Genomic DNA, 12,603 nt, shown 5'->3' with positions numbered 1-12,603 from the left:
TCGCTCAGAAATTCAAGCTATGGTAGCTATACATTATAAATAATAGTTATAAATATGTAATTTTAAAATATTAATTTATATTATTATTGAAATATTGATTATAAAACTAGGATTTAAACATTTAAATAAGATATCAACTCTACACAATACTATTATGTTGTAGAAACACAATAAGAACAAGATTTAATAAACATTTATATGATTTTTGTCAATTCATCACTCAATTAAAATTTATCATAGGTAGTGAATAACTGTAGTTAATTATTAATAATTATTGTAAAATATATGTAAATAAATAATTTAATGTACGGTTCAAGGTATGGCAGGTAATATCTATCTAGTAATTTAAACAAGTATATAATAATTATTATGATTATTTGACGCTTATACTCTATATTTATGCGTATACTTTACAATAGTATAGTAATACAATTAATAATAATACCCAATCGTATAAGCAGGTGATTGTCCAAAAAATATTGTTTTAATTCTACATCTTAACAGTAGGTATGCTAACAGAATAAAAATAGTCAATTCACAATGATGTTTTTTAAGATGACAATAACCGAATAGATTAATTACTATTTATATACAGTTATAATAATATGACATCTATATCTTAGCCTTAGTCCATCAATTGAGATGAAATTATGAATGTAGGAGTATTGTGAAATTAAATGTTTGTACATGTTGTACTCATTAATAAACAGTACCTACTTAATAACATATACATTTATTATTATGCAAAATTATACTTCTATGTTGGTATAGTTGATACAGCTATAGACCATAATAATATTTAATTAATTATGTATTATTTGTGTAATTCCATTTTAGCTGTTCAAATGTTCCCGTCTGGCTATAAATTTATATCTATAAAGGTTACCTATCATGTACAGTAGACTGCAGCGGTGTGATAAATTATTATCGTTTCGCACCTACATTATATTAATGTAAAGGACACGCGTGTGGTTATGCATACAAGGCGACACGTTAAATATCCCAATACAGCGATCACATAATAAGCTATGACAGGTGCGTGTTTATAATTTTATATCGACGTAGTATCCGACGACGATTATTTAAAATGTTGGCGAAAAGAAATAAAGCATATATCTCCGGTGTATGTAGTTGGTCGTGGGCGATGAATTCGGGTCGAGTGTACTAAATTACGATTTAAACGCGAAAAACATAACAATTACAAACGGAGCGAAAATAAAAAACCAAACCGCGACGTATAATAATAAAAATAAAAATAATGTTATATTATTGTTGGAAATTATATATTATTAACATATTAAGTACAATTATTATTATGATGATGATCATAGACTCGCGTGCGCGCGGCCAAAAGGAAAAGTAAAAAAACGATCGGTCTTATGCCGCTTGAGTGCGCGGTCGCCGGCGGCGTTACACACACGAGACCTGCGCGGTCGTGGATTGGCCGTTGCCGCGGAGGGGACAAGTCTCCGGCGACGGGGACGACGCCGCCGACCCGCGCGCCACACCCGACCCGTTCCAAGAGCCGGCCACCACGGCCGCCGCCGCCGCTGCGCGTGTGCACGCCGGTTCGCGCGCGCGCGCGCCCGTGTAAGTATTGCCGTGTGGTCGTGTGCGCGCGCGTGTGTGAGTGTGAGAATGTGTGCGCGCGCGTCCGGAGAGAGGTAACGCGACGACTGCGACGCGGACGACGACTGCGACGAGACGACGACGGTCGACTGGGCCACGCCAATACCCTCCGCGCGCCGCCCGGGTCATAAACGATCTCACAAACAAGTGCTCAACGTTCGGGAAATTACCCGCGCCGCCATATAATATTATATCGCCAAAGGCCGCCGCCGTCGACAGTGATCGCGTCGCCGCCGCCGTCGCGCGGGTTCTTTTTATTTTTCCGCCGCTATTACACACGGTTTGAAAATATTATTTCGATTATATTGTAATATTGTCCCGTTCGTTTTATTTTTTTATACTATATACTCTCGTCAATCCGCGGTTTTTATATCCACACGCATTCCCGTGTCGGTCGTGCAGTGCCCGTACAGTGTGCGTGTAGTCGTCCGCGATATTTTCGGGCTTTGAATAAAAATACGTCGACAATTTTTTTAAATTTTTTAACGCCGTGCGTTTGGTTTAACGACGACGATATACGAACTGCGTCACGACAGCATAATGCGGTGGCGTTGACCGACTCTCGCACATATATCCATAATATTTTTGAAGACCTCAAAAATAAAAAAAAGGACTGGTTTTTATAAAACCGTGCACAACACGACATTATACGGACGTGCGACCAATAATTGCACCGCTGTGTACTAATCCTGTCTCCGGTCGCAACTTACGCGCCCGTCATGAGTTCAAAGTTCATCATTGACAGTATGCTGCCCAAGTACCACCAACAGTACCATCACCAGCTCTTGAACCCCGTCATCACGTCCGGCGGCGGGCTGGACTCGTCGGCCGTCAACTACAGCTTGACGCCCAACAACTCGTCGTCGAGCAGCGCGGGCGGCTCGCCGCCGTCCACGTCGTCGCTGGTCTCGCCGGCCGCCAACCGCATGTACCCCGCGTACGCCGTCCACCATCACCAACAGCAGTTCGGCTCAGGCGCCGGTTCCATGGCGTTCACGTCGCCCGGTTCGGCCGCCCTGGCCGCTGCCGTCCAGGACGCCGCGGACAAGACGTCGTCGTCGTGCCGGTACGGCGGTGGCGTCGGCGGCGTGAGCGTCGGTGGCGTGTCTGCAGCCGACACGATGGTCAACAGCTACGCCGCTTTGCACCATCACCACAACCAGAACGGCGCCGGCGGGACCGGTGCCGTGTCGTCCATGGCCGCGGCCGCTCAGTTCTATCACCAAGCGGCCGCCGCGTCTGCTGTGGCCGCTGACCCGCTCAACACCGCGTGCGCTGGACAGCCCGGCGCCCCCGGACCGCAACCCATGCCCGACATACCCCGGTATCCGTGGATGTCCATTACAGGTAAGCGCAACACTGCTATTTACAACGCTTACCGAAAAATTATATAATTATGTCGTCCCTTGTTTTACTCCGTTTGTCGCTGTAGAAAACCTGTTGAGCGCGTACAATTTCCATATAATATATAGGACCATACTCCGACCTTCGTTCTGTAGATTTGTGTTTAAATACTCCCCCGCCCGACCCCATTCATAGTTTCCGATATCCTAAAATCCCGAATACGTATGGTTTACGGTACAGAGAGACGTTAACGTAGGTATCATAATAATACTTTATCGTATGACAAACCTGATATTTTGTTTTTTGGAGTATAAAAAAAATAGGTTTTTCGTTCTGTTGCGTATATTTTTACGATTCCAACTCAGCTTTTAATGGCTTCAGTGAATTTGTAACACGTTAGCTGATTAATTGCCATCGAGAAATTCGAGTTTAATCGGCAACACTATTTTTCTAGCTTTATTATTTAGATTTGTGGTGATGAAATGCATTATCGGATAGTTCGATATCTTAATTACACGTATTGTTTTAATTTATAAAAATTGTTTTAAATGTTCTATCGTTATACTTACATGCCTGTAATAAACTAAAATTGTTTTGGCACTGCGGTAGATATAACTAATATATTGCACAAATCAAATATCAACATTATGTGTATCTACGTAAAATAATGTAATTTTAAATTTAAAAAAAACGGTAAACATAAGTATATGTACCTAACTTATATTTATATGAATTCATTATTCTTTACTATATTATGGTGTTCAAGTTGGTAGTTCAAGTATGTGTTTATATTTATAAAACTAGGTTAAATAGAACACATGCTTCTTTAGTAATATTCTTCATTTTGTATAATATGTAGGAATAGGTACTTATATAATTTAATAGGCGTTTAATAGTTTAAATAAATATATTCATTTTTTTATTCAAAATGTTTTCTTATTGAACGTGATATTTCATATTTTGATTGCATTACATTAGGTAGTTAATTTATTATTTAAACTACGGAAATTATATTAAATGAACAATTTTATATATTTATGCTACCAAATAATATTATTTAAATATATTAATGTCCCCATCATAAAGTAAAGATCATTAAAATTTAATTACCCTATAAATTATATGTAAATAAGCAATAAACATATAAACTTAATTATGTGTACAGCAATTACCATTATATTTATACTAATATAAATTAAATATTAATTATAGTGTTATGTATACATATTTTACTAAATTATACACTATCAAACAAATTATTTATTAATCATTACGAAGACAATAAAAGTGTTTAAAATATGTTTAATTATCTTTTTTTGTAGTAAGTATAAAAAGGTAAACAAAGTTTGCATTTTGTACCAAAACTGTATAACGTAGATCTGAGTAACCTACTCTATCAAAAAATTGACTATTAAGTTAAATAATCTTCATACCTAACATTTAGTCGATATATTTGCCAAAAAAAATTTGCAAAATACATAAAATTCAACTAGTGCCAATAAGTTGTGTGTATGTGTTGATGGTATTTTATAAATAATTTACTTGAGTTATATGCATATTTTCTTGGAATTCAACCAATTTATTATTGCCTAAATCTAATACTATCCATTACGTACGCACCCGCATCTTATTCTAAGACAAACCGCCTATTATTTACTACCCACACAAACTCGGTATTATTTTATTAGACTATTATTTCATCGCATATTTAAATTAATTGACCGGAATGTTTAAATAATATTTATTTTAATAGTGTTAGGTCATATTTTATATCGCATGTTTTCAAGTTTTTGTTTCTACATTTATTTACGAAAAAAAATAATAGCCGTTCGAAACCCAATTTTGTGAAAATAATAACTACAATTCCTAAAATTATTTGACCAACAGTTTAATAAGGTTTAAATATAGTTCATATTATAAATACCTATACTAAACAAAAATACCTCATGTCTACATGTACTTGACGTGTTTCGTGATAAATTTAATTAAAAATATTTGAATTACCGTGAATATTGTTTAATTAGTAATTAATAATTAAACCTAACCTATTGTATTATTTATAACTATAGACATAATAATAGTCTTAATATTTTTATTTTTACTTTTCGTCGAATAGTTCAAACGAATAGGTCATACATTTTAATATAGAAATCAAAGATTTTTAACTAAACCAAATTTTTATTTAATACTGTTCGTTTTAGATGATATTATTGTTAATTCTATTTTGATGATAAGTTAAATTATACGTTAAATTCATATTAATAATAAGTAATTACAGTTAATCAGATCAATAATACGCTTTACACACATCTGTGCAGGCGTATGGTGAAAATTTAAATATTCAAATCATATGATAAAATAATAATAATATATTATCAATATTATAATATCTAAATTAAAGCTAAAAAACTATACATACACGAGAAACTACTGCAGTCGATGTAGTTCTATAGTTACAACTTACAATTATAAATGATATTATCGAGGAAAATATACAAAACAAATATAAAATAGCGACCACCAATCGTGGATACATTTATTACGAAATTAAATGTTCATATTGGTACTGATCTGACAAAATCTGTTAATTTAGATAAAAATATAGAACATTTATGCAGAACGCAATGAATACGGTATATTATAGGACTTGCACGAATTTCTAATACTAACATGGAAATTAAATAAGGAAAACTATTTATGTACAAACCGACTATACAATTCATTTTTATAGTTTTGTACTGAGAATTCATTTTTCATTATAATATTGTGAATTGTCAATGATATCATTATATGCGCAATCTAATAATATCTCTTTAGATTGGTTTTATAATTTTGCGAATTTTGTGCTTCGACGTAATAATGAAATCGTATAGATACCAAACGGTAAATATTTTAAAATATACCCACGTTGGCTGTCCAATTTTAAAAATAAAATGTTATCAAAACCAATGGTCAATAAATTATGAATTTATCTGTGGGTGGTCGGTCATGGCTCTAGTGGGGGACTTAGCGCGTCATGTGAATTTATACAGGTTTAGCTTGAGCTTGTTGCAATCTTCAGAATAACTTCAATAACTAATATTAGTAGTTACTCATCGACCGTATGAAAGATCGTTCATAAATTCGCTTATGACTATTGTATAGTTACCGCAGCGCGAATCCATCATAATCAATTTTATATACGATCTTCAATATAAATCAATGAATAGTCGTATATCATTTCTAGCGATAGTTTACATCAATAGGTAGACACACAGATACCTAATAGTAATGCGCGACTGATATATGTTTTATACGTCGTTTATTAGTTTATGTGGTCGAAAATCGTTTGTTAAAAATATTTTTGGCGTGCACGTGAACCCACGAATATTAAAAAAATATATATTATATTTTAGTTCGCCTCTTGTGCGTCTGTTGGTGCGTGTACTCGATGAACGGCCATTTGCATAATTATTGAACAATAGACTACGAGCGGGTACTAGTAGGCGGGCGAGTACGGCCCATCGCTTATAATATGATACCTCTGAGAAGATCATCTAGCTTCTAGCCGCCAAAACCGGTTCGAGCGCACGCCGAATTTTGGCACTAACTATAAAAATAATTAGCGTCCCGCCAATTGAGCTTTTGAATACCCTTCGAATTCGTCGCCGACCGCTGGATATGGTGGTGGTCAAATAGGAACAAGTACTAACGGTTTGCCCAATTTTCTGAACACTTAACGACTCGCATACTATTTAGAAGTATCTGAAAGGGTACGCTGACCAGATACCATATTATACCTTGAACCGTTGAACCTTGCAATGGCGTATAGTTGGGGAGTAGCTATACCCTCGTGGGCAATTCTTTCACAGAGGGTTTTCACCCTCCGTCACTCGCATCATCGCTATTTTTAATAGCATGGCCGTAATCGCATTTCCACTTGCATCGGGGCGCCAAGACGATACCGATTGCACACATAACAAATGATTTATGTACAAGTTTTTAACAAACACGGTGATATTGATGATATTTTAAAATACAAAGTGACTAAAGACTTCTTATGTACGGTCGCTCTTTTTCGTTTAAAACAATTTTTTATAATCAATAAAGGTATTAGTTATGTATTATGATTTTTGCTTAATAAACGGTTATAATAGTCATATTATTTACTATACTCGGTATATTATTATAGATTGTTGTACTGATTTACATTAAGTGAAAATGTGTATAGAAAGTCCCAAAGGTCACGATTATTATGACGTACAATGTTGTTTACTATCCGAGTCGATACTTCACTCGTAGTGTAGACAATTCTAACTCGTTTGATGATCAATAAAATCCACACAATAATTAGCATATTAAAAATGTATAAATAATATTTAAATTTTCATGCACTCCGTTAGCGCCGCGACCACAGACACACGAGACTGTTTGTCAATTAAAAATAAATAAATAAAAAAAACTGTCAATAATAGATGCGATAAAACGCAATTTATATATTATATTTATTGATTTACATGCTGAGTCGACAGAATAATCAACGATAATACACACAAAAGCTTTTTCGTGTCTTCCGCGCGATTTTGATTTTTAATGTGAAATTATTGTATAGACTAATATCTAAGGTTTTTTATTAGGATATAATTCGTCGTAATAAACTGTAGTTTTAACTATATTTTTTAGGAAAAAAACTTTAAAAGTATATCGAGCTCTCCCTACAAACGTGTGTACGATATAATAATATAATATGTGTATACGAACAACTGATATCATGATATTATGTTCATAATGTGACTTTAAAACGTTTTCTTGTTTTTTTGTTTCAGATTGGATGAGTCCGTTCGACAGAGTTGTTTGTGGTGAGTACCAAACACGTTATTTATTCGTTTATCTAAGTTTACACGTACTAACTATTAGCTATATTATTATTGTCGTTAATCTTATACTGTAGACGATAAAACGATTTTACAATCGCCTCCCACTAAACAGTTTATAAACTGTTAATATATTACGGCGATTGTATTTTCCCTTTTTGCCGCCCCTCAATATATACCAACACCGGGGTGTTCGTGTAATTTTCATCTTCGTACCGGTACCGACGCGGTTTTCTCTCGTTTGCATACTCTGTATACGAGTGTCTACTTGAAAAGCTACCTCTCTGCGCGTAACACGTGCACGCAGCCGCATCAGAGCCGTCGCACACGGGTTACATTAAATATTTTTATGGGCATACACTCGCAAGCCGGCCAGTTAATAGGTTTTTATTGGACAACAATAAACGTTATAACAGCGTGGTATGTATATATATATATATTATATCAACATATATCACTACTACTATCCCTCTACTCTCCTTTTCTCATTATTATTTCTCCGTCGCATTTCGAGTGGTATAAATTATGATTTATCGTCTTGTGTGTGTGTGTGTGTGTGTGCTTGCACGTCGTTTATGTGTTGTACGGCCTACTGTCGTGCGGACGGGGTTGACTCCTCATTACCCTTTTTTTTTGTCGGCGTGAGATAATTTCACCCCTTTTTCAGGTATATCCCCGACTCCCCGCCATTTTAATATAACATATTATTTTCATAATTCGTCGCGTACATGCGCGTCGTGTACACATCATCATTATAATATAATACATACCTATACAACGTATACACCGGTGGCGGTGGCGGCGGAGGTATTTACCAATGGCGACGCCCAGAACGTAGGTATTCATGTAATATTATATCGTAACGATAATACGAGCGGATTAATAATACTATATAATAAACGCGAGTTAAAAGAATAAATAAATAAACGGACCGTGGGCGCGCGTCCGTGCAGATGGTGCAACGCGAAGAAACGACGAAAATCCTATTCATATCGCGTGAAAAAAACCGTACGCGTGTTTAATCCTCTTCGTCCGAGTTTTATGCAAATCGCGCTTGCTATAGCGTCCATCATGGCGCGACGATCCATCGTCCCGATCGGATGTGTAGAGGGGAGTGGTGGTGGTGGGTTTGGATCTATAGACACCATCCGCTTATTAGCATACTGTAATGTACGCTATGATATTTTACGTACACTTTTCGCCCGTAGGGGTATTTATCATTTTATCGTATAGGCACGTCGCAATAAGCGTATAATAATATAATATTATTATTGTAAGTCCGCGCGTTGTCAACGCGCGTGGGACGCGTCCTAGCCAACCGATACGTTTAGTAGTAATGATATGTCGGTTGGTACCTATTATATTGTGTGTAGAGGTGCATACGCCGTCGGTCCGAATGAATAAAATGACAATAAATGTATTAATTTACACCGCCGTCTAACCCATTATCGTAGGTATATAACATACTATTATTATTATAATAGCCGCGTGCTATATGCGAACTGTAAATGTTTCCGTTCGGAAATGTCGTATTTTACACGCGTCGCGATCGCCGCCGACGCTGCAGGGCTTTTCTCCGATGCTTTTTTACGCCTCTTAATATAATAATAGAATATTTTGTGGTGCCCATTATGTACTTATTTACGACGTTAATAATATCGCTATCGTCATTCGTCGCGTTCGGATAGAATTTTTTCCCATTTCTGACGGACTGAGGAGAAAACGACAATGCCGCGTCTGTTCGTTCTCGGAAGGAAACTCACTTTTTTAATCCTGGACAATTTATTATTATTTTTATTCGAAAGCTGTACCGACTTACTATAGTTCCCGTCACCTATTATTATTTATACATGGTTTTACCTAAAACGGGATAATGATTTAGAACCGACGGAATATTAGAATATTTATGTATGCTCACCCTATTGTAGTATTATATTCGTTATATCAAACAGTATAATATTTTATAATCTAAAAATGCGCCTGCTTTGGCTGCGGTGTAAGTGGTAGAGGTATTATGTATCTATTATTTTAATAGACCCGTCATTTCCTCTCTCGTGGCTCGCGTAGCCCGAAGACGAACAACAATGTCTTGACAACGAACGTTCATGATTTTTTTATTGTCCACCAGTAATGCGTTGAAAACAATAGTCTTAGTCGTTATTTCAGTGGTAGCCGGTAGATACCGATATCATGCACGAGTCGTAATTTAAGAAGACAATAATATTGTCGTCGATAATATTTGTAAATTAATTTACTTCACGCACGCCAATATTACACGTTTCAAGGTCTTCGCGGTGTATAATGTTGTATATATTTTATTTTATATGCATTTCGACGACAGTTGGTGTCGGGATAATGCGTATTAATTATATTAAACTGGTAAAATTGTGTTTTTTCCATATACACGGTAGTCATATTATATTTGAATTATTCCGTCGAAATTATTTTTAAAAAATTAACGATGTGTTGGATTAGTCATAAGCTTGTAATTTATTATGAAAAAAACAGCATCCAACTATCTTGATTGGTGCTCAAATATCGTGTATACAATAGTAGCAACTAGCAATTAACAACTCGATTGTCGAAGTTTCCATTTTTCGATATCGAATAAAATATTATAATATGGCTTGTGTGTTTTTTTTCACCTAAAATATTACACGCTAACCACTACATCGGTAACCTTTATTTGCATGTTAACCGCTATTCGTATTAAATTGAAATAGTTTTTTCTTATATTTACAACGGTTTTACTGTAATACAAGTTGTCTAGATACGATTATAAAAAATATCATACTATCAATCGCGAACTCATAAAATTAAAAACTGAACTGAAAATAAATAACGTTTTTGTGGTAATGGGATGTAGGGAGACATTGTAGACTCGTGCGAACGCGGTAGCGCAATACGTACATAACTTAGCGGTGGCGCTATTTCTGGTATTGTTGCGATTTGTTTTTATTACATTATATGAGCCGTCGTCTCGAAAGGCGCGGTGGTAGCTGCTCCAAACAAAGGCGTTGTGGTTATAACAATAATAATAACATACAAATATATTATAATTGTGTATTCGTTGAACAATTATAATAATGGACGTGTCTAAAACATTCAACAGCAGCAGCCCCGATGACGGGACAGGCCAACTAAAAAGTGACGTGGTGACGTGTCGAAGGGGGGCGGATAACTTAGTATGTTAGGGCGGTGAGTAATCTTCGAGCACAACCCTATTATGGTGCTATGGTGGTGTAAATTGTTAAGTGTGTTACGGTCGTTTTTTAAGTAGTTCCGAGACATTTGTAATTATTATTTATTATTATGTCCTCAGTATAATAATATCCAATAACGAGAGAAGTCGACAATTCTTGAGAGAGTGAGTGAGTGAGCAGTCACTTTAAATTAACTAAATTGAACCAACGCGCACCGCAGTACCGACTATCGACTATTCTAATATTTCTAAGTCGGCCATAATAGACGTATGGAGTTATATTATTATTATGTGGTGTGCTGCTGTTGGTTTATCGTTGGGTTGGCCTCGTAAAAACGGTCGGAAAATCGACAGGTTATATCGGTATTTCGGTCATTCGGGGTAATAAAGCCGATTTTCGTCGCTGCACTTTCGACCGTGATGATTGAGTCTAGCGATGGTGCTTACACCGATACTGTGCCTTATTATCGTACGTTTTTAAATATAGTAAACACACGTAAATATTATCGCCCGACGACTTTAGTTCCAATTGTTAAGTAGACATAATTACGAGACTGTGTCATTGTTCCGCTATCTGCAGTTGATAGAATTATATACAGTGATTAGTATATTCTCATCTCACTCGAGCGATATTTGGAAAATCGTCCAGCCGAACGCATTGGCGGCATCGTTTGTAGAGTGCCACACGTTTAAAATTAGTACTGATTAGTCTAAAATTTTCCCGGTATTTTTAAAATAACCAGCTACGTGATATTCAATATAATATTGTTTGATATTGTCCACACTACCTATTAATTAGCTACCACTTGACCGTTAGTTCGATTCAATATAAAGAAATTATATTTTATCTAAAACAAAAATAAATAATATTGTTTTACGGGATGTGTGCGCTATGCTAAAACTATTAAATATTAATACTATAAGAAATATACAATAATAATTTAATTCTAAGTATATATTTTTTTAAATCTGTTCACTAATTATTTACAGTACATATAATTAATAGATACATATTAATTTAATTATTATTAACAGTTTCCAAGTCTCTTGAATAGTAATTTTTCATTCTAATTTTATGTTAGATTTTGTTAATTTTAAATTCTTGTTAACTTGTGATAAAATGTGATAAAATTAAAAATAGTCCATATAAATTACTTTATGAAGCACTAATATTTTGGAGGTTGATTCCGTAACGGTGATACCGATTTCCTTGGGATTTTCACATTTCCCACCTGATCATGGACATCGTTATTCATACAGCCGTTTTTTCCTGATGGCGGTTGAGTGAGGGGAGGAGGCAAGAGGAGACGCGTATATTATCATAAGTATAATAACCCGTTCCGTGACATCGCTCGGTGAGACCGCACGCAAGTCTTCGGGTCGATCCGGTTTATCGTTATGATGGCGGCACACACATGTGTACACGTATTATTTAGTAGACGCGGATAAAAAGATATATGCGTGCGTGTAAAAAAAAAAGGGGAAAAAACGAGTATCCAGGATGAATAATAATAATGGTCGTTGTGTTTAATCGGAGGAGCGGCGGCACAAGAGGGAAAAAACAACCCGTGGACA

General features: G+C 35.7%; 1 protein-coding gene across 1 annotated transcript in view; it reads left to right on the top strand.

Moving 5' to 3' along the window:
- Positions 1–457: 457 nt before the first annotated feature.
- The window catches only part of LOC132921753 (homeobox protein abdominal-A homolog), a 36,308-nt gene continuing 24,162 nt past the window's right edge, over positions 458–12,603 (top strand). The window contains exons 1-2 of the mRNA XM_060984946.1: positions 458–2,976; positions 7,779–7,811. Of these exons, the coding sequence (XP_060840929.1) occupies positions 2,349–2,976; positions 7,779–7,811 (661 nt within the window). The 5' untranslated portion in view covers positions 458–2,348. The remainder of the gene's footprint in view (positions 2,977–7,778; positions 7,812–12,603) is intronic.

Source organism: Rhopalosiphum padi, chromosome 2 (genome assembly GCF_020882245.1).
Source record: "Rhopalosiphum padi isolate XX-2018 chromosome 2, ASM2088224v1, whole genome shotgun sequence".
NCBI lineage: Eukaryota > Metazoa > Arthropoda > Insecta > Hemiptera > Aphididae > Rhopalosiphum > Rhopalosiphum padi.
This window is presented reverse-complemented; position numbering and strand designations above follow the sequence as displayed.